This window comes from Schistocerca americana, chromosome 8 (assembly GCF_021461395.2).
Source record: "Schistocerca americana isolate TAMUIC-IGC-003095 chromosome 8, iqSchAmer2.1, whole genome shotgun sequence".
In the NCBI taxonomy this organism is placed as follows: Eukaryota; Metazoa; Arthropoda; class Insecta; order Orthoptera; family Acrididae; genus Schistocerca; species Schistocerca americana.
Genome location: NC_060126.1, coordinates 274,842,383 through 274,867,772, shown reverse-complemented (window position 1 = coordinate 274,867,772; position 25,390 = coordinate 274,842,383). Strand labels below are relative to the sequence as shown.

The 25,390-nt window shown below is 41.4% G+C and overlaps 1 protein-coding gene across 1 annotated transcript in view; it reads left to right on the top strand.

Moving 5' to 3' along the window:
• Positions 1–25,390, top strand: part of LOC124545023 (general transcription factor IIE subunit 1) — an 81,262-nt gene that overhangs the window by 17,869 nt on the left and 38,003 nt on the right. The window contains exon 3 of the mRNA XM_047123805.1: positions 16,982–17,110. Coding sequence (XP_046979761.1) covers positions 16,982–17,110 — 129 coding nt within the window. The remainder of the gene's footprint in view (positions 1–16,981; positions 17,111–25,390) is intronic.

The window sequence follows — 25,390 nt, the reverse complement described above, 5'->3', positions numbered from 1 at the left end:
GGGACGTTAAACACTAATCTCCTCCTCCTCCTCCTCCTCTGCTGATTGACTGTCTCGTACATCTATAAACTCTGCCAGAGTGACCCCATCCCAGAAGGCCAACATAATCCGCTCCTTTCTTAAAGCCTTAGGCCGTTTCCAGGACGTCTCCCTAGAATCCATTTTCCCTCATCACCCATGTGACACCATACACATTGATCTACATGCCTCCCAAAACCCACAAACCCAACAATCCTGGACGCCCCATTGTAGCTGGTCATTATGCTGCCACTGAAAGGGTTTTGGCTCTCAGTTACCCGTAATCTAGCCTCCCTTGTCAAAGATACCAATCACCTCTTTCACTGACTCTCTACCATCCTCACCCACTTACCTCCTGGTTTCCTACTGGTCACTATTGACACCACTTCCCAAGATACCAGCATCAGTCATGTCCGTGGTCTTGCCGCAGTTGAACACTAACTTTCTCAGTGTTCTACAGACTTCAAAGCCACTACCTTATTCTCCTAACTAACTTTATCCTAATACATAACTATTTCTCCTTTGGAGGGAAAGTTACAAACAAATATGGAGCACAGCCATGGGCACCTGCATGGCACCCTCCTATGTCAACCTGTTTATAGGCCCTCTATAGGAAATCTTCTCAGCCTTTCAGGACCCCAAACCCCTGGTCTGATTCAGGTTCATTGATGATATCTTCATGATCTGGACTCAGGACCTAGAGACACTTTCCTCATTACTTCACAACCTCAACACCTTCTACTACATTTCCTCATTTCGAGAAAACCGAAGGAGTGATCTGTTTTGCTTGCTAAAGGGATTCAACAGTCATGACCACAAAAAAAATTTTTAAAACAACCGATGTCAACAAACTTTGCTATCATCTTCATGTCGTAAAAAAATCTTTTCATTATGAAACATGTTTATTGTGTTTGGACCTCATGCCAAGTTGTCATGTGGCTAAACATGAGCATATTATGAAAGCTTTGTCATAACTAAAATATTTAAAAATCATGAAGAACCATGTGCAAATGGCCGTGTCCATGTATATATTGCTCACAGATTGTTACGCCACAAAAACACAGTACATAGTAGCACATCTGTTTACATAAGCTAGGCATATTTTAAACACTGAAAATCCATTTCATTTGGTCCACTTCAGCCCAGTGTGCCATCTCCCTGGGAGTTGATCTACTCCTCTCTGATGGCCCCGTTCATATCTCTGTCCACATTAAACCCACCAACCACACCTGCATTTTGACAGCTGCCATCCTCACACACTAAAAATTCCCTCCCACACAGCTTTGCCACCACAGACAACATATCTGTAATGACAACTATTTTTCTGAGTATGCAGAAGGCCTCACCAAGGCCTTCACAGACAGGCATTACTGCCCAGACCTATTCCCCAACCAGATTTCCCATGCCATTTCCCCACACACCACCAGTCCTGTCACCACCTCCAAGAGCCAGCTATAAAAGAGTGCCACCCTCATCACAGTACCACCCTGGACTGGAACAGCTGAACCACATCTATCGTCAGTGCTTTGATTGTCTATCATCGTACTATGGAATAACAGACATCCTACCCAAGATCCTTACCACCCCTCCTAAAGTCGTGTTCCATCACACATTCAACCTCCACAGCATCATAGTCCATCCCTGCAGCATTCCCAATCCCAACAACTTGCCACAGTGATCATATCCCTGTGAAAGACCCAGGTGCAAGACCTGCCCAATCCACCCACCCAGTACTTACTGTTCCGGTCCTGTCACAAGCTTATCTTATCCGCATCAAAGGCTGGGCCACTTGTGAAAGAGACCATGTTATATATCAGCTCTGCTGCAACCAGTGCACAGGTTTTTATATTGCTATGACTACCAAGTTGCTGCCCAGTAGGATGAATGGCCACCAGCGAACTGTGGCCAAAAGCAAAGTAGACTACCCTGTGACACAATATGCAACTAAACATAACATACTTAATTTCAGTGTCTGCTTCACAGCCTGGGGCTATCTGGAACCTCCTGTCCACCATCAGCTTTTTTGAACTGTGCAGGTGGGAGCTATCCTTGCAATGCATTCTCTGCTCCCGAAATTATCCTGGCCTTCACCTACAGTAACCTACTGTACTCACACCCTCCAACCAACAGATTGCACCCCCTCATCCTATCATATCCTTCTTTTCACAGTCCCTTACCCTCTTTGTCTGCAGCCCTCTGCCAGTGTACCTGCCCATCCTTTCTCCTTCTCTCCTCCTCTCCTTTTCCACTCCTCATTTTTTTTCTCCCCACACTTCACCTCGCAGTGCTGTGTCCCTGCACACCCTGCCAGACAGTGCTCTTCTCTCCTCCCACCCATACCATGCTATCCCTCCCCCTTTTCTACTGTACTCCAGATTTGCTATTTATGTGACATTCGGGAACAGAGCTGCTGATGGTAGCAGTTATGTGGGCATGAGGTGTGCTTCCTTGTGTGAATGTGTGAGTCAGTACTTTTTCTTTTTTATAAGAAGGCTTTGGTCGAAAGCTATAATTTGCAGCAGTCTTTTTGTTGTACCTCTCTGCAACTCAGCAGTTCATCCTTGTGGTGAGTAGCAATCTATCCTTTTCCTAATATTGTTTGCTAATATTTGTGATATTCCGTAAGCTACAGTGTGTGTTTCTGACATGATTAAATTAAAAAAAAAGTGTGTTTGGGTACCAACTGCTTGACTTGGAACATAAAATTGTCTAAATTGTCTCCATTACACTTGCTGCCTCACTCAGTACAGATTGCACATCTTTGGTCTTACAAATGTAAGCTTCATCTTGTTAGCTCATATCCCACAGTATTCTTCTGCTGGTTCATCTTGTTCAATCACCTGTGGTTTTAGCTGACTTAAACTACCAGATATGTTCTCAATGACTGTACATTTCTTGTGGCATGCAGTCTCACAAGCACCATTTAACCCAGAGATTTGTTCAGCCAGGGGGATTTTAGTCTTAATACTTAAACTATTGATTTGCTGTAAATCTGCAGATACTTCCTCCATAAACTTAAACACAACAAGTATTTATTATTTATTTATTTATTATTATTATTTTTTTTTCGTCTTCTCCAAGACTGTTTCTTAAATGACTAATCTCAGTGACAGTGCCAGACTTTAGTTCTCTAAGGTTAGACCTAACTTGTTGAACATTTATGGGAACCAACATGAAGCTTTCTCATCTCCCCATTCACTACAGTCACATTTACTAGATTGATTCTTTTTTTTCTACTGATGTTTTTCCAACTTGAAATTAATTACTGTCACCTTCCTTCCACTCTGGTAACAATACAAGATAACCTGATGTAATTGAGAGCATAGGCCATTGGCTGCACCACCACTGTCTACCATGAGTTATCAGTAGTTCATTCCAATAAGTAGTAGAGGTAATATAATACATCTTCTTGGTTAGTTATAGGCCCACCAACCTATAGTAAGCCCTAATGACAATACTAAAACACTTGTGTTAACTTGTTGATGTGAGAAAGCCAATAAGCTCACTGCCAGGTATCTGCACCTGCTATAGAGTATGAGTAGATGATCACCTGACCTCCATTTGAACAGCTAGTGTCACGTAGTTCTCCAAAATTGCCAAGTGCTGCAGCAGATACAGTGAGGGCTGAACAGCAGTACCATATCTCTCATGTAGCTTGTACTTGCAGTGCTAACGCCGAGTCCTGAACTTTCTCTAACTAAAAATCACTTTTGGTAGATCAGTTGACTCCATTTTAATTCCAATCCTGTCCTGGCAAGGTTTCCAGTGTGCCAACTCTCTTACTTAAAAATGAGGCTTGAATTTAATTTTTATATCAGGGTACCTCCAGTCTCAAGTGCTAAAGTTCAGTAATAATATCACTCTGGTGAACCACCACAAGAATGAACCTAAAATAAAAATTTCCTGGAAAATTTAAATTATCAATATGAAAATCAAAAGCGAGTCCTTAAATTTAGCATCTGGATGTATTTAGTAATGTTCCACCATAACAAGCACTGACAACAAATCCAAAGATTACCAAATGTTGAAACAAAGAGTAAATTCATGGAAATGTATTCTCTTTTTGCAACTATATGAAAGGCTGTTTGTTTTGGCACAATCTCTATGAATATAGAAGCAAGTAAGGGACGATGCAAAACAGAAAATGAGCAAATATTTGTCTCATCTTCATACAGCTAATTAAAAACTGCGTACAACACTAATTAATTGAAAACAAAAATCTCACTATATATATGAAGATAGTAACTGTCCTTGAAAGAACAGATACCATTGACGACCGTGCAGCTTCTCTAGAATAAATGATAAGTAATTGAAACCCTCAGCTGCCAACAGGTGTTGTTGAAATACCTCGATGGGGACAGCTGAAAATGTGTGCCTCGACCGGAACTCGAACCCGGGATCTCCTGCTTACATGGCAGACGCTCTATCCATCTGAGCCGCCAATGACACATATGAATAGTGCGACTGCAGGGACTTATCCCTGGACGCTTCCTGTGAAACCCACATTCCCAACTGTCCACAATCTACATACGTAATGTACCTAATAGATATTTGCCCATCCGCTCATTACTTGCGCACACTAAGGTGACGATTCCCGTAAAAGTTCAGGAAACCTGTGCGCTTTCGCACAGACGAAGGTCAATGGCTGGGTAGCCTTTAAAGGCTCTTACGGGAATCGTCACCTTAGTGTGCGCAAGTAATGAGTGGATGGGCAAATATTGGTTTGACGCAGCTCTGCATGGTACTCTGCCCTGTGCGTGCTTCTTCATCTCCAAGTAACTACTGCACCCTACGTCCCTCTGAATCTGCTTCGTGTATTCATCTCTTGGTCTCCCTTTACAATTTTTACCCTCCATGCTGCCCTCCAATACTAAACTGGTGATCCCTTGATGCCTCAGAACGTGTCCTATCAACCGATCCCTTCTTCTAGCCAAGTTGTGCCACAAATTCCTCTTCTCCCCAATTCTATGCAGTACCTCCTTGTTACTTACATGATCCACTCATCTAATCTTCAGTATTCTTCTGTAGTACCACATTTCGAAAGCTTCTATTCTCATCTTGTCTACAGGGTGTACATAAAGTCCAGGAACACTTTCAGTTATTTATTGCACAAGAACTAAACATTGTACAGATGTCATACATGTTGCGTTTTGAAGAGAAACTCTGAAAGTTTTTTTTACAAACATTCAATATGCGAACCATGAGAGACCCGGCAGATGTCAATATGGTAATCGAATTCTTGCCATACCTGTCCCAGCATGGCATCATCGACTGTGGCAGTCGCTTCCTGTATTCGCTCCCGGAGCTCTGCTACATCATGTGGTAGAGGCAGTACACACACCAAATCTTTAATGTGCACCCACAGAAAAAAGTCACATGGAGTGAGATCTGGTGATCAGTGAGGCCATTTCATGAAACAGCTGTCCATCAATGCAGCAGCTCCGTATTCAGGTACCCATGAACGCCTGGAATCCTTACCCAATCTGTTACCCCTGGAAACAATCCTTGTAACTATTGATGCCACTTCCTTATACACAAATATTCCGCACGTCCAGGGCCTCGCTGCGATGGAGCACTTCCTTTCACGCCGATCACCTGCCACCCTACCTAAAACCTCTTTCCTCATTACCTTAACCAGCTTCATCCTGACTCACAACTTCTTCACTTTCGAAGGCCAGACATACCAACAATTAAAGGGAACAGCCATGGGTACCAGGATGGCCCCCTCGTACGCCAACCTATTTATGGGTCGCTTAGAGGGAAGCCTTCTTGGTTACCCAGGCCTGCCAACCCAAAGTTTGGTACAGATTTATTGATGACATGTTCATGATATGGACTCACAGTGAAGAAGAACTCCAGAATTTCCTCTCCAACCTCAACTCCTTTGGTTCCATCAGATTCACCTGGTCCTACTCCAAATCCCATGCCAATTTCCTTGACGTTAACCTCCATCTGTCCAATGGCCAGCTTCACACGTCCGTCCACATCAAACTCACCAACAAGCAACAGTACCTCCATTATGACAGCTGCCACCCATTCCACATCAAACGGTCCCTTCCCTACATCCTAGGTCTTTGTGGCAAACGAATCTGCTCCAGTCCGGAATCCCTGAACCATTGCACCAGCAACCTGAAAACAGCTTTCGCATCCCGCAACTACCCTCCCGACCTGATACGGAAGCAGATTACCAGAGCCACTTCCTTATCCTCTCAAACCCAGAATCTTCCACATAAGAACCCCAAAAGTGCCCCACTTGTGACAGGATACTTTCTGGGACTGGATCAGACTCTGAATGTGGCTCTCTAGCAGGGATACGACTTCCTCAAATCCTGCCCTGAAATGAGATCCATCCTTCATGAAATTCTCCCCACTCCACCAAGAGTGTCTTTGTGCCATCCACCTAACCTTCATAACCTCTTGGTTCATACCTATGAAATCCCCAAACCACCTTCCCTACCCTCTGGCTCCTACCCTTGTAACCACCCCCGTTATAAAACCTGTCCCATGTACCCTCCCACCACCACCTACTCCAGTCCTTTAACCCAGAAGGTGTACACGACCAAAGGCAGAGCCACGTGTGAAAGCACCCACGTGATTTACCAACTGACCTGCCTACACTGTGAAGCTTTCTATGTGAGAATGACCAGCAACAAACTGTCCATTCACATGAATGGACACAGGCAGACAGTGTTTGTTGGTAATGAGGATCACCCTATGGCTAAACATGCCTTGGTGCATGGCCAGCACATCTTGGCGCAGTGTTACACCGTTCGGGTTATCTGGATACTTCCCACTAACACCAACCTGTCAGAACTTCGGAGATGGGAACTTGCCCTTCAGTATATCCTCTCTTCTCATTACCCACCAGGCATCAACCTCCGCTAATTTCAAGTTGCCGACGCTCATACCTCACCTGTCATTCAACAACATCTTTGCCTCTGTACTTCCGCCTCGACTGACATCTCTGCCCAAACTCTTTGCCTTTACAAATGTCTGCTTGTGTCTGTGTATGTGCTGATGGATGTGTGTGTGTGTGTGTGTGTGTGTGTGTGTGTGTGTGTGTGTGCGAGTGTATACCTGTCCTTTTTTCCCCTAAGGTAAGTCTTTCCGTCCCGGGATTGGAATGGCTCCTTGCTCTCTCCCTTAAAACCCATATCCTTTCGTCTTTCCCTCTCCTTCCCTCTTTCCTGATGAAGCAACCGTTGGTTACGAAAGCTTGAATTTTGTGTGTATGTTTGTGTGTCTATCGACATGCCAGCGCTTTCGTTTAGTGAGTCACATCATCTTTGTTTTTAGATATATGTATGTCTTTATGTACAAAATGAAAAATGGGATGAAGTTTATCAAGGACACATAGTAGATGAGAAATTTAATTATTTCGTAAAAAGCTTCATACAGTGTTATGAATCTGGCTTTCCTTTACAATGGGTCCAGGAAAGTTGCAGTAGAATGCAGAAGAAGGATGGCTAGCATTTGGGATTAGAGTATCTTGTTCTAGGAAGAGATAGCTTTATTTAATGCAGAGGACTAGCTCCAATCTAGGCTTAATATGTATTACAAGCACTATTGCAGAATTCTTTAACATGTCATTAGAAAGGCAAAAACTTTGTGATTTGTGCAAAAAATTAAAAATTCTGAAAATAAGTCAAGGACCATTTGGAGTACTATTCAGCATGAAATGAGTGAACTTTGTAAACTAAATGACATTCGACTCCTTGAGACTGACAGTATGAAATTCCAAACATTGACTATTAAATACAGTCAATTCTTCCTAACAGTAATTTCAAGCACAATACTAAAAATGGTCCATCAAAAGTGGATCCATGAGACTTACTTTGGCATTCAATGCATCATACTCCATCACTGGACATCAGTTTTGCAACCTTGTCCATTAGAGGGATCACAAACATCATGAAGAAGCTGTAACTCTTCTTGCTACAATAGTATTTTAACCAAAGTACATTACTGAAATCTTATGCTGACCTGGTAGTGCTGCCTCTGTGTTACCTTTGTAGCTAGTTGATGAGACAAAGTATGTTTCCTGCAAGACACCCTGCATAGTGCATAGCAACACTCATTTATAAAAGTGGAAATAACAGGGTTGCCACAGGTTCTGGAAACCAGGGAATTTCAAAGACACGAGGGCAATCAGAGAAATAGCAGGTAAATTTGGAAGGGGGGGGGGGGGGACACTGAAAAAATCCCAGAAATGAAGTGCCATGCATCGTCACTCGCTGGGTGCAGCTGCGTATATGTGCCACTTCCCTACTCTCTCATTATTATTGCTTCTCCCTTTTCCATCACTCCCCTCCGTTTGCTCTCAGTCCTGCCACCACTTTGTTTTGCTAGCCAAGAAGGTGCCGACGGTAGGCATGAGGAGTGGTTTGTTTGAATCTGATTCTCAGAGACTGTACATGGAGCTGCCTTAGACAGTGGTCATGTGTGCATGAGTTGTGTCTGAGTGATTTTGTGAATGTGTGTGCGCTCTCGCTTTATGACAAAAGCTATGGCTGAAAATTTAGTTGTGAGAGAATAATTGTCTTTTCTACACGCCTGTCTGTGGCTCAGCAATTGTCTTTATGGTGAGTTGCTACCCATCCTCATTATTATTAATTCTCAGAGTATTTGAACAAGTTATCTGTTCCATGGACTGATCACTGTCTGTGGCTCGCGAATAGCTGGCCACATGAGTGGATTTCCTCGACAGGCCAATACTGCAGGCTGTTTCTGCAGGTAACTGTAATGGATCAGGCCTGCTGATCTTAAGCCATTCGGTTCCCATTAATGTGCAGGTCCTACCCATCGGATCTAGTCTCACTGATCTGCCCACAGGCCAGGTCTGTTTATGTGTGGTGTAATGCAGCAAATTTTCATGGTTTATCCATGGAAACAGGACTGTGATACTCCTCAGCAGACCAGAGTCTATGGGTGATGGATTTCAGGAATTGTGACTGTTTAACTACAAGTACATTGTACAGTGTGGTGTTTTATAGATGTTTTATATGTTCTACTACATTTTGGCACTTCAATAATAGTTTGTGTGGTAGAAAGTCTGGATGACAAGAAGAAGAAAATTGTGTCAGTCACTGGTGGTTTGTACACTATGTACTCATATATTTCTCGAAAGAAAAATCACACAATACCTGTAAATAAAATAATAGATGTAACACAGTGGGTAATAACTAGCAATAACAAACATAGTAGAACCAACATTTTGTTAGTGGTTACCTATAGTGTTGGTTTACACAAATGTTCCCTGCCTCATACACTTCTTTCAAGAGGCCAACTTTTTTTTGAGGTTATTTCTGAAATCAGTGAAGGTATTTTAAATCTCTCTTGTAACTCCAAGGAAATGCGTATTTTTGTCACCACTCACTTAAGTGAGCATGGGAAACCATCCCAAAACCACGCTCAGTTGTTCAGCCATTGCAGGGACTCGATCTGGATCTGGTTCACCTTTCTGTCTCACTTGCTAGTGCATGTTATACTATACAAGCAGGTCCACTCAGAAAGCAGTACATAATCTCATGAGCCCCAAAGACTAAAAAAGAAAAATTACTTTCCCGAATAATCTTGGTTGCACACAGCTGTGTTAATCAATTTATTACACACCAAGTTTTAGTTGTAAACAGATCATCTTCAGGTCTATTGTGACATCAGAATCAGATGTTTAAAATCCATACCACTATCAAACAGCATGTCTGTGTTTAACCATATATAGGGACCTGAAAAAAATCACATCTGCTATAATTGCAAAATAGATGCAGAAAACTGAAAATACCTCAATATTCAGAAACAGAGTAAAAGAATACCTTCTAAGCTGTTCCTGCAGTTCATCAGAATATTTCATTTCATATATGTAAATTTCACCTAACTCTAATATTTGAATTCAATAGATGTTGACTTTGGCAGTACATAGACATTGGTAGCATGAAGTTCTGTAATTCAGAAATGATGACCATCATTGTCTGTTTGAATGTTTTAGTGCCAGTCATAATTTGTTGTTAGTATACTTTGCAGAAGTAGTCACATTTAATGTATTATTTGACATATTCCACATCGAAAGATTCTCATTCATGATGCATTTACGAAACATGCTGTGTGAATGAATGTGATATAGTGTGCTGTTGATATTTGTACCATATTTCTGTCACTTCTGTTATTCTGCTTTGATATGTATCCCAGACAGAGAAACAATAGTCAGGAACTGACTAGCCACAAGTTTTGTAATCAGTCTCCTTCATAAGTCAAGTACAATGTCTAAGAGTTTTTTAATTCATTTGTCATGAGAAACAGCTACATGTATGTGCTTTAAGTGAATGATAATTGCATCTCATTCAGTGCCATAGTGATGGATAATTTAGACTCTTTTTTAATAACAAAAATTTACTGCTCACATTAGCATGTTCACACACATTATAGGAGCTCTCTTCTGTTCACACACAGTAGCCTGCATTGAGTCAGCTTGGGCAGAGAGTCTGCTATCAGTCCATTCACTCCTACCTTGTAATGTGCAGACCTAGCATTTCACAATTATTTTAATGTATTATTTTTTTCTCATTGCCACGTCTTAATGAGCACCATTGTCCAGAGGGCTGCTTATAAGCCAACTGTTTCTCTTTTCTTTTTTTTTAAATTATTAACAGTTACAGTTCCATTTCACTTTGTTAATTTCTTTACCTTTTATTATTCATCCAGTATAAATGTGCAAAAAATATAAATATCTTTTTCCTATTTGTTCAACATCTTGATACATTCTGGTTTCAATGCCTTTCTTAATATGCACTTCTTGTTGTATGAGGGTCACTCCAAAAGAAATACACACTAGTTTTGTAAAAATACAGTTTTCATTCTGCATGTGTGAAAGTTTTACAGTGTGTTGATACATCCTTCCTGCTTGTTTTCAAACTTGGTTCAACCTGTTCCCGTGAGTGGCACCATCACAGAATGTCTTCAAGATGGCTGCTACACTTGACATTCGTCAGAAGCAATGTGCTGTCATAGAATTCCTGTGCTGTGAAAATGGGACATTGGGAAACATCCACAAGAGGTTGAAAAAGGTGTATGGAGATGCTGCTGTCGATCGCAATACAGTTAGTCGATGGGCAAGCAGGTTACGTGATGAAAGCGGGCATGGCAATATTGAGGATTGTCCTCGCAGCGGCAGGCCTCGTACTGCACACACTCCAGACAATGTGCAGAGAGTTAACGAATTGGTGACTGCTGACAGACACATCACAGAGAACAAATTGTCACGCTACGTTGAGATAGGGGAAGGAAGTGTTTGCAGAATACTGAAAGTGTTGGCGTTAAAAGAGGTTTGTGCCAGGTGGGTTCCCAGGACGTTGACAGTGGCTCACAAAGAAGCAAGAAAAACAGTATGCAGCAAACTTTTGGAACAGTACGAGAATGATGGAGATGAATGTCTTGGAAGAAGTGTGACAGGTGATGAAACATGGCTTCATCAGTTTTCACCAGAGACGAAGAGGCAATCAATGGAGTGGCATCATACAAATTAACCCAAGAAAAAAAAAAAAATTCGAAACCATACATTCTGCTGGAAAAGTTATGGCTACAGTGTTTTTCGATTCCAAAGGATTCTTGCTTGTGGACATCATGCCAAGTGGAACCACTATAAATTCTGATGCATATGTGACGACACTGAAGAAACTTCAAGCTCAGCTGAGTCGTGTTCAACCACATCAGCAAAAGCAGGATGTTTTGCTGTTGCACGGCAATGCACGGCCACATGTCAGTCAAAAAAACCATGGAAGTGATCACAAAACTCGGATAAAGAACAGTGAAACACTTGCCTTACAGTCCTGACCTGGCTCCATGTGACTATCATCTCTCTGGGAAACTGAAAGACTCTCTTCGTGGAACAAGGTTTGAAGATGATGACTCCCTTGTGCACGCTGCCAAACAGTGGCTCCAACAGGTTGGTCCAGAATTTTTACTGTGCGGGTATGCAGGCGCTGGTTCCAAGATGGCATAAGGCAGTTGAGAGGGAAGGAAATTATGTGCAGAAATGAAAATATTGTTCCTAAAGGATGTTGCTACACACTGTAAAACTTTCAAACATGTAGAATAAAAGATGGACTTTTAAAAAAATAGTGTGCATTTCTTTTGGAGTGACCCTCATAAATATTATTTCTTGTTACACATGCCTGTTCATTTGATGTGTCCTTTCGTTTATGATATATTTTTGTAACCCTGTTTCTTGAATTATCTGTCCTAGATTCTTGAATTTTTTGACCTTCGTTATATTAATGTTGTCTGTCTATAAAAAAATTTTGAATGTTTTATATTGGCAACAAGTTTGGTTTTGTCTGCAGAGATTCTTAACCTTCTCTACTGATCACCTTTTCCGAAAGACTGACTTGTATTTCTGCATATGATAGATTTTCAAACAGTACTGAAGAATCATCTGCAGATGCCAGGCAGTTTATTTCGATACACTTTTTCTCTCTTCCCAGTTTTATTGGCGATACTTAATATTATTTTAATTGTTTATTCCAAATTCTTACTGTTTTTCCAAATAAGTAATTGAAAAATACTGGAGACAAGACATCACCTTGTGTCATATCTTTATTTGCACTGCCTGACAAAGAAAAGAAAAGAAAAGAAATAAAAAAGAAAAGAAAAGAAAAGAAAAGAAAGTGATGCACCCAGAAGACATGGTCGGATGTTAATGCAACTTTGTACACATGCACACCATCAATGAGTATGCAAAGATTAGAGATGCAGTTTTCTGTCACAGGTAGAATGCTTATTAAGTGGTGTTTCTAGATCTGTTAAGGTGCTTAAGGGGTGTGAAGCACATCAGGTGTTGAGTGATCATTGTTCAGGACACAGAGATGCCACATACTTGTGTGAGACAACATTAGCAGCACCTGACAAAGTTTGAAAGGTCCCTATCATGGGTTTCCATTTGGCTGGATTCTGTCACACTGTAGCTAATGGCAAGAGCTTACTTCTCTAGCTGAGAATATTAGCACTAAGCATTGGTCAAGAGTTTGGATGCTAAAGAATCAGTCTGTCCATAGGTCCAATCTGTATGAGAACACTGCACCAGTCCCCTATGACCACTAGAACAACTGGCTTAGTGAGATGAAGATGCATTAAACAATTCTATCACTCAACAATGCTTCCCTCAATCACTGAAAACAGTTTGACATTCCTGAGATCATGCAAAAGCAACATTTTTTCTGCGTAACCTGCGCCCTGGGGTCACAATTTGCATTGCATTCAGAATGAAATGAATATAGTGAGTGTGTTTTCGTAGTACAGTTTGAAGTTCACTTACATTGTGAGGTGCTAGGAGGTCCCAAGTTGCAGTTATATGAGACTGCAAATGGTGGAAGCCATGCGTGTTAGTTACATGGTTCAAGTACTGAGCTTTAATTTGAAATTAAGAACACTTATATTTGTTGCACTTGAGACCAGAATTAGAGAAAAATGTGCTTCTCAGATTATGGAGATATTCCTTGGGAATATGACCTAGAACTGTAATATCATCTAAACATATTGTATATGAAGGCACTGTAGTGGTTAGCTGCTGAAAATTTGCAGGTGCTGAAGCACTATCAAAAGGCAAATGTAAAAATTTGAATAACCCCATGTGGGTGCTGATCACAAAAAATTTCTGAGACTACTTGTCCAATGGAATCTGCAAATAGGCATGCTTTAAGTCTGTTTTAGAGAAGAAGTCGTATGCTCCTAGCTGCTTATCTATCAGTTCATTAGGCCATGGTAATGGAAATGAGTCAATCACTATTTGAGGATTCATTGTTGATTTGAATCAATGCACAATTTTAAGACACAAAATGGTTTCCTGGTGACTACAAGAAGAGATGCCCGCAGATTAGCTGGTACTGGAATGATTATGCCTTTGTCCTACTAGGATAACAATTGTTGTGCCAGTTGATCTCTGATTGCCTGAGGCATCAGAGTGCCTGATAAAAATTGAGGCTGCGCATCTTCCTTCATTGTAAAATGAGTCTCCAAATTGCTTTCTTTGCCTAGGCTGTGCTGAAAAAGTTCACTAAAGTCTGCAAAAAGTTTTGAAACACTGTCCTGCAGCACAGAAATATTCACAGAAAATATGTTGTCCTCAATGTGCAACCCAAAGAGATCAAATGAATCATTACCAAACAAGTTTTGATTATCCTTTGAACACAATACTGTGAATGAAACTGTCGTTGTAACCTTGCTTAAAGTGGCAGACAGGCTACAAACACCAAGAACTGGGATATCTAGCCATTATAAAGAGAGAGAGAGTGGTCTCTACTATCAAACCTACTTTGCAGCACAGAAATGTGACGAGAGTCAAAGTCTACCACAGTGCTATCATAAGAATCCTGCACCTTGATTAATTCTAACACTTGCTTCAAACATGAGTCCAGATACTTTAGTATTTGTTCCCTGAGTGTAGAGTCTGACACATTCAGAATGGTAGTGCCTTGAATCATGGCATCATTGTAATACCCTTCTTATTCACACTTAAACTTGCAATGCCTGGTCACTCCTTGTAAACCAGATGTTTGTAAATTTGATGAGGTTTACTACAAAATAAAAAAAAAAGAAGACTTGTAATGAGCAGCAGCCATGTTCACTTGTCCACCAAAGAACTTGTCTCACACAGCAATCAAGAGCTCATAGTCTGTACTTTTGGTGTGGGCAGTGGGACAAAGTCCACACACCATTCTATAAACTGTGATGCCTACTGTAGCACACAGCAATCAAGAGCTCGTGGTCTGTACTTTTGGTGCGGGCAGTGGGACAAAGTTTACACGCCAGTTATAAACTGTGATGCCTACTGTAGCGAAAAAATGCAGTTTTCTGTCCATACTTTGAATGTGATCTGCAGTGAAGTGGACATCAGCACAGTTTTCAAACCAGCCTTCCTGTTATGTGTCGAATGCATGGAACTGTGGTGCACAGACAGGTGGAACATGTTGTGGTACTGCTTGGGGTGTTGCAAGTGGTACAAATAAATTAGTTTGAAATATCATGTCTGTTATGAGTTGTTGGATTTGCTGGGCCTGCAATTGAATAGCATGACACTTCCTGTGATACACTGGCCGTGATACAATGCAAAAGACACTAATAGAAGACAGTGTAAACACTAGAGCTGTAAAGAATGTTCGATTAGAAGTTACAAACAAGAATATGCAAACAGCAGCCTCTGTAACAGAAAAACAATGAAAATAGTAAGCTGCACATTGTAATGGTCTGAAACACACAAACAAGTTCAGTATGAAAACAATGCCACAAGCAAGCACGGTGTTTGTCCAAGAGTCTGCAAGAAACACACACTAGTGTAGTATTGCTGTCCTGGCAAGACAGGAGTCTTCCAAAAATGTGCAAGCAAAGGACTGACCCCTGTGCCAATGTTGTTGTATCCTTTAATGATGCACGAGTTCTAGAGGCAAAAAGCCGAAATGAGAGGCACTACAACATTTATGTAAAATTTTTTTTCTGTACTCAGTGAGTCACTGAATACAAATGCAGTCAGAAACCAAATGCATTTCAGAAAGTCTTGTTCCATAACTTAGCCCATTATATTGTAGTCATTGGCTGGCATTGTTCACAATCCAGAAGGATTGTGGTAGTCTCTTACACTTACACGGCAGCACTGCCTTTGCTGAACAAGAGGAGTATCCATAGAGCAGCCGTTGGTTGACGGCTGTGGTTGATGTGTGGCTGCCTCTGGTGCCAGGACTTGTAACATCTGGTGCCAAGCTCAGAACTGCGTAGACATGCTTGGCATGGTGCCTATAACAAACAACACCATAAACAATCTAAATGTTCTGTCAGGGATGTGTACTCCAATTCTTGTGAATAAAAATCAATATCTAAAGCACTGTGCAATCTTGCCCAGGGGGAGGGAAAGAATTACAAATACCCTTTTTGGTCTTAGCAAGGTAGCCATTACTCTAGATAAATGTCATCTTTTACCCGTCGCCGTGCTCTCAAGCATTTTCTTCCAAGAATAATTATTTCTCTCTGATCGAGACATGGGCTGACAAGATTGCCTTTGTACAGTAACTTTTTGTTGTGGAGGGAACAGTTATCCACTGGAGAAATTTTTTTCCTGTTTCAGTGATGAAAGAAACAAACATCCATAATTTTACGATTGATTTATTGTAGCTAGATGAGGAAAGTGCTCTATTACACATATCGAAAAGTTTGTGACAGGAATGACATTTTTCCAATTTAATTACATTTAAGCACAGTGCATTGCTGAAGGGAAGTTGACAATACAATCCCTCTTTGATCTGTAAAGTAAGGACAGAGTTATCCCACTGGAAAGCTTGAGGAAAAGGGAAAAATTTCTTAGGGTGGAATATTTTTATGAATCTTGTAAAATAAACTGTTGTGTCCTTATGAGAAGTATCGATATATGTGCTCACAAACTTACTGGCTATAACTCTTAGGAGGGAGAATGTTACGAAGCCTAACATGTTAGGCAAGGCATTGTCTTTCTCACTCATGTATACTGACCTTTTTGTGAACATACTCTCAGATGACATTGTCTCTTCACCCCCAACAGCTAGTTTCTTTTACAGGAAAGTGCAAGTTTAAAAATATGATAATAACTTACTTGTAAAGAGATTTTTTTGTTTTGATTTTTGTTATTTTCATGTAAGGGAAACATCTACAATTGCAATTGGTTTGGTTGTCTGTCAGTGTACAGCAGCTCTTTGTGCCAGAGCTAGTCTCAAACACTGCAACAAAAATGTACATTGAGTGTACATTGATTTCTTCAAACATATCGCATAAAGGAGATGATCAGTTATGTTCTTGCTAACTATGGATAAGAGTGATATACAAACATAATAATAATAAATGATGACATATTGCATGTTTGTAACTTTACATTTGTCTGTAGAGTACATTGAGTTATATTAAGAATGGAAAACACTGTATCATACTTCAGTTAATTTTTATCTGTTTCCAGACGTTTGTAAATGTTGTAAAGTACAAACTAGACCTCATGAGGAAGAAAATGGAGACGGAGGAACGTGACGCAACAAGTCGTGCGAGTTTCAAGTGCCCGTCCTGTTGCAAAACATTCACCGATCTTGAGGTAAGGAAGGAAGGCGAACATTTTCTTAGTTCTTCAGCAACTGTTGATTCCTTTTCTGTTCTGCCTGTGTGGTTGTAAAGAAACCAATCATTTTTGTGACAGACTATTGTATAATCTTGGTCCCTCTGCCTCGTTTCAAATTTCTTTTGTTTTTTGAGATTCACATAAGTAATTACTTTAACTATCTGATGTGTCTGCTTTTATATTTTGTGGCTAATGTACGCAATTTGTTTGGGGCACAGATGACCATGCTGTTTGGCACACTCATTCACAAATAATAATAATCATCTACAGTTTTTCTTCTCCCCTTAATGTTCTTGCTTCCATTTCCAATAACATGTTGCATAATGATCGCATAACAAATTTGGTATGCGTTTGGCATTTGGAGTATATGATGAAAACCTTTATGTTTACTGCACAAGGCATGGTGACTGGCAGAAGGTGCTTCGTGTACTGTTGTCACTTATTTATTTTCCTGTTTAACTCGTGGATGGGGCATGAGAAAAATGATTATTGGTAGCTTTAGTATTCCTGCCAGCAGACATTGCAGTGGAAGCAGATGAGCTGACATGGTAGTGCTGCAGAGTAGTGCAGAAACCAGCCACGGATTGTGCAGTGATGCATGGTAAGGACAGATCTGCTGACAGAAATTTTACCGAGGGGTAGCATTAAGTTAAGTGGGGCAGTGCTTAAGCTGAGTTCAAACTCCGCGGATGTGGCATTGGTGCTTCGTGCTGACTGTTGTTGCTGAGTGCTCGGTCATAAGTCATCTGTGCTAGCCATATGCTGAGTCTCTTCCCTAGCATGTCTCTATGTGGGTTCTGACTCTCTGCTTCCGGTAGATTGTCTTGCATGGTGCATTTCATTTCCTCTCACTGAATTCTGATCCTCAGTTATTATCAAGCCGCCATTGGCCTGTGAAGTGCACTTACCAAAAGTGTTGTGTAATGGCATTTTCACACCCATGCAGATACTAAAGTGATGATGAAGGACAGTCTTACATTTGTGCTGCCCCTATTTTTTGTTTCCATTTACCTGGTGTTATTTGGGCTACCATGGACCTGGCATTTCTATAGTACTGAGAGGAATAGTTGTACTTACAGAAGGAACCACAGCAGCAGCAGCATGAGCAGACGCAAGCACTGTTGAACCAGAATGCAGATTTTTTCCCACTGGTGGTGGGACAGGTACCTGTTGTGCAGTTTTCTTCCCCACCCCTGATTACATATGCTGGTTTCGATGAGCCTACAGAAAGGTGAGAGAATTACATGTGCCAGTTCTTGCTGCCCTGCCAGGTAAAATGTATCATCAATCCTGTTGATAAGGGTGCTTTATTGTTGTCCAACAGCACGGGTTTACATAAAGTTGTTCAAAATTTCAAGCCATCCACTGGGTGCAAGCAACTCCCTTTTGATGAGCTTTGTCACTCACTGACACAGTATTTTGGGTACCATGTGTTGGTGGCACAGTTGAAGTTTAACCAGGATCACAAGTTTCCTGAGCAGTTATATGCAGACTGGAATTGCCGATTTGTAGGGCCTCTTGTGCAAGAGTCGTTTTGAGTGTCTCAAATGTGCTACCTCTTATGCATACTTGTTAATTCGGGATGTGATTCTCCAGTTAGTGCTTGATCCTGAGGTTCAGACTGTGGTATTGATTTTGTGTGACCCATCATTAACTGACATTGCCCAGATTGTAGAATCACATGAGCTATCAGTAGAGGCTAGGGACATCCTTTCTGATAATTGTCAAATGTCTTAATTAGGTGTGCATGGTAGAAAGCCCTTGATGTCGCATGCGCACCTCATGTGGTCTCACCTCTTGTTGAGTTGCAATACTGTTGACGATTTCAGTGCAGTGGCATAGTGGTGATGCTCACATTTGCCCAGGTTGCACTCGGCGAGTTTGTGTCAGTCGCAGCATCATTAATTTCTGCCTGTGGTGGTTTTCAGGTCCTTGGAGTCATTCTCCTTCTGCTTGTTGGCTGAGCCAGTGGCCCTTCCTCGATTGTAAATTGTTGCATGTTCACAGAGATTGCTTGTACACATGGAGGCCGTGTGTGGGGTATGCCTTCGGACAGGCCATATGGCAACTGTTTGTGGGTCGGTGGGCTGCGAGTTAGTCATTGAATGCCTTTTAGTTTTCACTGGATTCTGGACTATCTCTGCATATCTTACTTATGTTGGTAATGGATCGGCAACTGGTCATGTTTCAAGTTGATTCAAGAACGACAGTCAGCCTCATTAATTTGGATACACACAGGCTCTTGGGGTACCCAGAGTTGCAAGGGCTCTTCCACAGTTCCATGTGTTGTAACAACGTGGAATGACAACTTACATTGTTAATGGTCACTTCACTGTTGGTACAATATATTTTTGGTCTAGACACCTTTTCTGTTTGTGTTTTCCAGACCATTGACAAAGTGCATTTGTTTTCTCAATCCATTCCTTTTCATGATCTGGACTACTTACTCTTATCACACAGCCTGCTGTTTGAGTATTCTGTGGCCAGGCAGAAAACTTAGAGGGACATGTTTCTCTTAAGACATTGCCAGTACCTAAATTTTGTCACCCCTGTGGATCACCGCTTTGGTGGTGATTCAGAATCCCAGTGGCGCCAAGCATCTTTGCAGTGATTTTAAACTGATGTTCGGTGCAGTGTGCCATGGATTCGTATCCAGTTTTACAGCAGGCGGAGTTGTTGGTGAAGTGTGGGAGGGGGCAGTGTTTTTCACACATTTGGTCACGGATTCATATCCTATTCCACAGCAGGCGGAGTTGTTGGTAGTCATTGGGTCGTTGGAGGGGGGGGAGGCAGTGTTTTTCACACATTGACTTGTCAGTGTGTACCTGCAGTTGCTGTTGAACACCATTTTTTGGACTTTCTTAGCCCTCAACACCCCCTTTGGGCTTAACCAGCTTAACTGTTTGCTTTTTGAAATCTTGTCTGCTCCTGGAATTTATCAATGGTATTTGGAGCAGTTGATTCAGGGCATCGGCTGTTGTGTCAATTACCTTGTTGACATATCTGGTTAATGGACCTTACTCGAGAGGACCATTTATGAAACCTTCAGATGGTTTTCCAATGCCTTCTGGAGAAGGAAAAGTGCAGTTTTTGTCACCAAAGGTGCATTTTTTGGGTCATGTGCTTGGTAGAGATGGTTTGTCCCTACAGATGATGATGTGAAAGCCATTGTCAACTTTCCAGCACCAAAGAACTTGAAGGCCTTTGTAATGGGACATTCTCCTCTAGCATAACTTTTCCTCAACAGTAGTTGCCAATGCCAGTATTATGTTTTGAATTTTGGAAAGGTCAGTATTATCTCAGCTGTTTTTTCATATCTCAGCTGTTTTTCTGAAAACTTTCATACAATTTTATACATAATATGTTATGTTTCAAGCTAAAATTTATGAAATGGAATTACTTTATTTTTGATGTTACAATTGATACGTACTAGTTCTGAATGTACAGTTAAATGTTTTTTAGAAACATTTTAAACTATGAATTATCTGGCACACTTAAAAATTCTATTATTAATTAAGCAATCTAGTACTGTTTACTATGTTTATTTCTGGATTCATTTATGAAATAATAATTGAAATTAATAGAAATTCATTTGTCAAGAAAAATTGTAAATCCTTTGGAATATGGTTATTACTGCAGAGTGAGAGTAGTAAGCATCCTTTGATGTGATTGGACGTATTTTTATATTTTGGGCAAACAATGTAATTTTGGCTTCTTAATGAGAAAATTCAAAAGATTGTATGACACACTAAAATATTATAAAATATATTAATGTAGCAACAAAAAATTCTTCAACAACAATCTTCAAATTTATTTAGATCAGTTCAACCATGTGGACCTAAAATGTGAGAATTTAAGCTTCAAGAATCAGACCCCCAAACAAGAAGAACTGGAACCAACTATACACAAAAAGCTAAGTAAACTAGAAAGTGTATTGTAATCTTCGCTACTCTCAAATTTTTCAGAAAAGACTTTGCTTATTGTGGACAATAGCTGTAATTATTAAGGAGGGGGAGATTACACGCTCTAGTCCTTTTTGCACAAGATTTTGTATTATGGTCAGGTCATTCCCTGGGCCACACATATCTGCCAGCCTCTTAACCAGCTTTACCAGAAAGGTTTTAAGTTTGTCTGATCTGCGAATGTCAATGGGCTTTTCGGTCCTCAAGCAGTGTTTGTGCTCAGCTCCCTGTTTGACTTCTTTTATGCTGAGTAAACTTTTAAACCTGGCCAGTGGCATATTCCAATGTGGCATTAGTGCTGTCCTGTCCATCGGAATGTATACAGCACTGAACAACCCATAGCTTACTCATCGAAGGCGCTTTCTGCTGCACAACATTAATTATTCACAGGTGGGGAAGGAGATGCTAGCTACTATTTTCAGAGTTAAGAAGCATCATGTTTCCCGGTATCGGGTAAAGTTTCTCCTCAGTTCCTCCTTGTCACAGACCACAAACTGTTTCTTTATTATTGCTGTCGTTCCAAGCTGCCAGGTAGGACTGTCCACATATTGCAGAGGTGGCCCCTCTTTCTCGGTAACTATTGCTGTGACGTTCATTATCGCTCCTCCACTCAGCTTGCCAACGCTGAGACACTGTCGCAGCTGCTGATGGGGTTTGATTTGGAGATGGTTGGCAGGTGGTTCCTGTGTTCACGTTGGATGATCCCTTGCAGCAAACCCTGTCAAATTTTCTGTTGGCAGCAGGAGAAGTTGTGACCGTCACAGTCGCTGACCCGCTTTTCCAGAAAATTGTTTCGGCTATCCAGTTTGGTAGGCCAAAGCACACCTCTCCAGGTGCAGACCCGGTTTGGCGTATGTTTTCCCTCTTACATGCTAGGCTCATTGGTGTTGACAGGGTCCTCATGCTTTCCATAGAGGAGCAATGCTGTCATGTGGTCATCCACGCCAGTGTTGCTTCCTTGCACACTAAAGGTGCTGCATGTGTTCACTGGAGTATGACTCATATGAAGGCATTGACATGGTCTTGCTGGCTGATGGTTGAGTGTGACATAGAATATCTGGTGTGGACTTGAGGGGCCTTTCCACAGAACCAGGTTGCACCAGTTCTCTCTGTGGCTGGCCCCACAGCTCACTTGGGGTAGGTTGCACACCCATTTTGCTGGTCCATTTTGGTCAGCATGTGGTTGTTGATGGTTGATGCTTTGTCCAAATTTCTTTACATAGTCAACCTATCCTCCACATTGTTCACATGTCAGTTAATTTTGCCAGTGAGGGATCTCCTACGACCCTCATATCTGATAATGGTTGTCAATTCATGTCACAGGAGTTTGAAGACTTTTTCATATGCAGTAGTTTCCAGCATCTAACTATCACCACCCTGGCTTCTGGCTCAGATGTGCAGTGCTTTGTGCATATATTCAAGAAGTTTGTGTGTGCAATCATGAATTGTCAAGTTTTACAGCTACATACCAGGTGATGCTGGTCAGTGGGTGCAATCTGGTGGAATGTTTGAATGAGTACCAGCCAAGGAGTCTGGTGGAATTGTTGCACGCTGAGTCACATGTCACTGACCACCATGACCTGCAGCATTTTCCTTCTAAGGCTGTTATTTGGCCCTGGTCCTTCAGTCGCCAGCAAGGGCAGCTGCCATGTGTCATGGTGGACCAGCCACAAGGGTCAGCAGTTGTTTGTAGTGCATTTCAGTAGCGAGCAGCTGGTACATCATCCAGGTCAGTTGCACTCATACCCTGTTGGTACATAATCACTTCTATTTTCTGGGGTCAGCTGAGCAGCAGGGTTTGTCACGATGCTGTTCCAGGGTCAGGTTCCCATTTGCAGGGGTTTACCTCTCCGTTGTTACCCCCTTCATGCCATCTGGCATCCTCCCCTTGCCTGCAGCCTTAGGCCCAAGTGAGTCTCGCATCTGTTCCTGCCAGTGTGGAGCCCATACAATTCCACCCACCTTCCTTTTGTTTCCACCTTCTACTCCCTCCGCTCCCTCCCCTCAAACCGCCAGTGGAGGTGGCCTTCGCCTGCTGAAGTCATGGCAGCCTGAAGTCATGGCAGCCTCTGTGTCCTTTCGCTCTTCTAATAGTGCCACCAGCATCAGCTTTGCCTCCTTCAGTGGTCAGTCTGCTGCCAGGTTCTTCAGCATCATCTCCAGTTCTACGCTGGATGTTGTGGCACAAACCTGGCCATTTTCATTCCTATGTGGCTGTTTGGGGGGCACAAATTCAGTATCCCTGCCAGTGGATATCGCAGTGGAGGCATATGAACTGGCATGGGTAATGCAGCAGAATAGGGTAGAACCTGGCCTGGAGGGTGCGTGCAATGTTTAGTTTAGAACAGACATGCTGACAGAAGTGGTTAAACAATGGAAAATCCAGGATGGAATGTAACAGTACCAGAGGAGGAAAGTTGCTACTCACCATATAGAGGAGATGCTGAGTCGCGATAGGCACAACTAAAAGATTCACACAATTAAATCTTTCGGCCAAATAGGCCTTTGTCAGCAGTAATCTTTCGGCCAAATAGGCCTTTGTCAGCAGTACACACACACACACACACACACACACACACACACACACACACACACACGTTTGCAATCTCAGTGTAGTTTCATCTCTCTGAGACGCCGCGGCCTGTGGCGTAATCCATCTTACCTGTGCCACCGGGACTGAATTGGCCCGCGCTGCCCTACCCGCCCCGTGCTGAATATTTCTCAGCGGAATATGACTCGAGCAGAGCCAGCGTGAATTTTTGGCAACTTTGAGCTGTAATATCTCGCACAATAGTTTTTGTAAAAAAATAAAATTTGGCCATATTGTACAACTTTATGCGTTCTCTTAAGAATAATAATGAAAAGAATTTTACAAGACATATTGAGCCCGAAAATCGTAGGTAAATTGGCCAGTAAAATAGCTGGCCAAAAAAATTTCGAAGTTTGGCTTCTTGTATCTCCTGAACTAATGCTATGATGAACATGAAACTTGGCATGTAGTAACCTAACAACACAAGGTTCTTAAATATAAAGTTTCATTTCCATAGCATTTTTCAGTATTGAATGGATTAAGCACAAAATTGAAGATTTTGTAAAAACATAAAAAATGCGGTATTTTCGTTCCAATTTTGCTAAAAAACTATGCTCCATAAAGCATACCAAGCTGTACATCTGAAATGAAAGTTGGACATGAAAAGCAGGCCCGAAAACAATGTAAACTTCGGGTTAGCATGTCTTGTAGTGTGAACGCATGATGAAAATGAAATTTAGAGTGCAATAGATTGACTGCACAATGATAAGGAAAAAAAAATTTTATTCCCCTACTATTTTCCAATAATCTACAAATTAATTGAAAAGATGTTGATTTTTAAGAAAAGATGAAAGCAGGGTGTATTCGATACTTCTTTTTGAAATACTGTTTTCTATTAATGCTTCAAAGCCAGTCTCATTCGAACAACAGATTTTAAGCCCCCCACCCTACCCAGAACAATGAGTTTAATGTTCAATATTGGCTAACAACAGAGACAAAGTAGCAAGAAAAATCACACTGAGAAAAGAGTTCTAACTTTGGCATGTTGTTTCTCGTTGATCAAAGGCGTTTAAATCAGTTATGGAAAACGTGTTTTGTACAAGTAGACCTAGTGTGATCTATGTTTGTACTACTAAGGATAAAAGAATATAACAGTCCATGTTATGTGTTGATAATTTAAATGTATCATACACAGATTGATGTATGGATTTTGTTTCACTGGAGCAATGTACTCAGCGTAATTACATTTGCCACAGTATAGATATTGCGCCATCTCAATCACCAATCCATTCATTTGCCAGTAAAGTGCTACATATGAAGGAGTTAGGCTTCGTTTGAATAATTTTACTCCTGTTGCATCTATTTCCCATCCTTTTTTTTGATCTGGGCTTTGGACCGACAGTGGCGAAGTTAAAAATAGATTTATATATTTTTTTTACATTTTTGCCTTTTTTTTAGTAATTCATTCAGAAGCGCCCATAAAGTTTCTGAGATTTAGTTCCCAATGATTAGAAATGCTGCATTGTATGATAAGTCTCAAAGCAGGGTGCAACACATAATGGAATGTTGCAAGCTTTGCGTTGGTATCTAGTTTCCTGGTGCACTTTCTGTTTTGTGCAAACCACGCATCTGCGCATTAGCCTACTTTTCTAGTTCACTCACAATAACAGAAAATGTCTCCCTGTGAATCGCAGAGGATTCTCGTCATCATAGCGCCTTCCTCTACTAGCTTTTCTCCGTTCTGTAGCATATTTTTCTACAGGT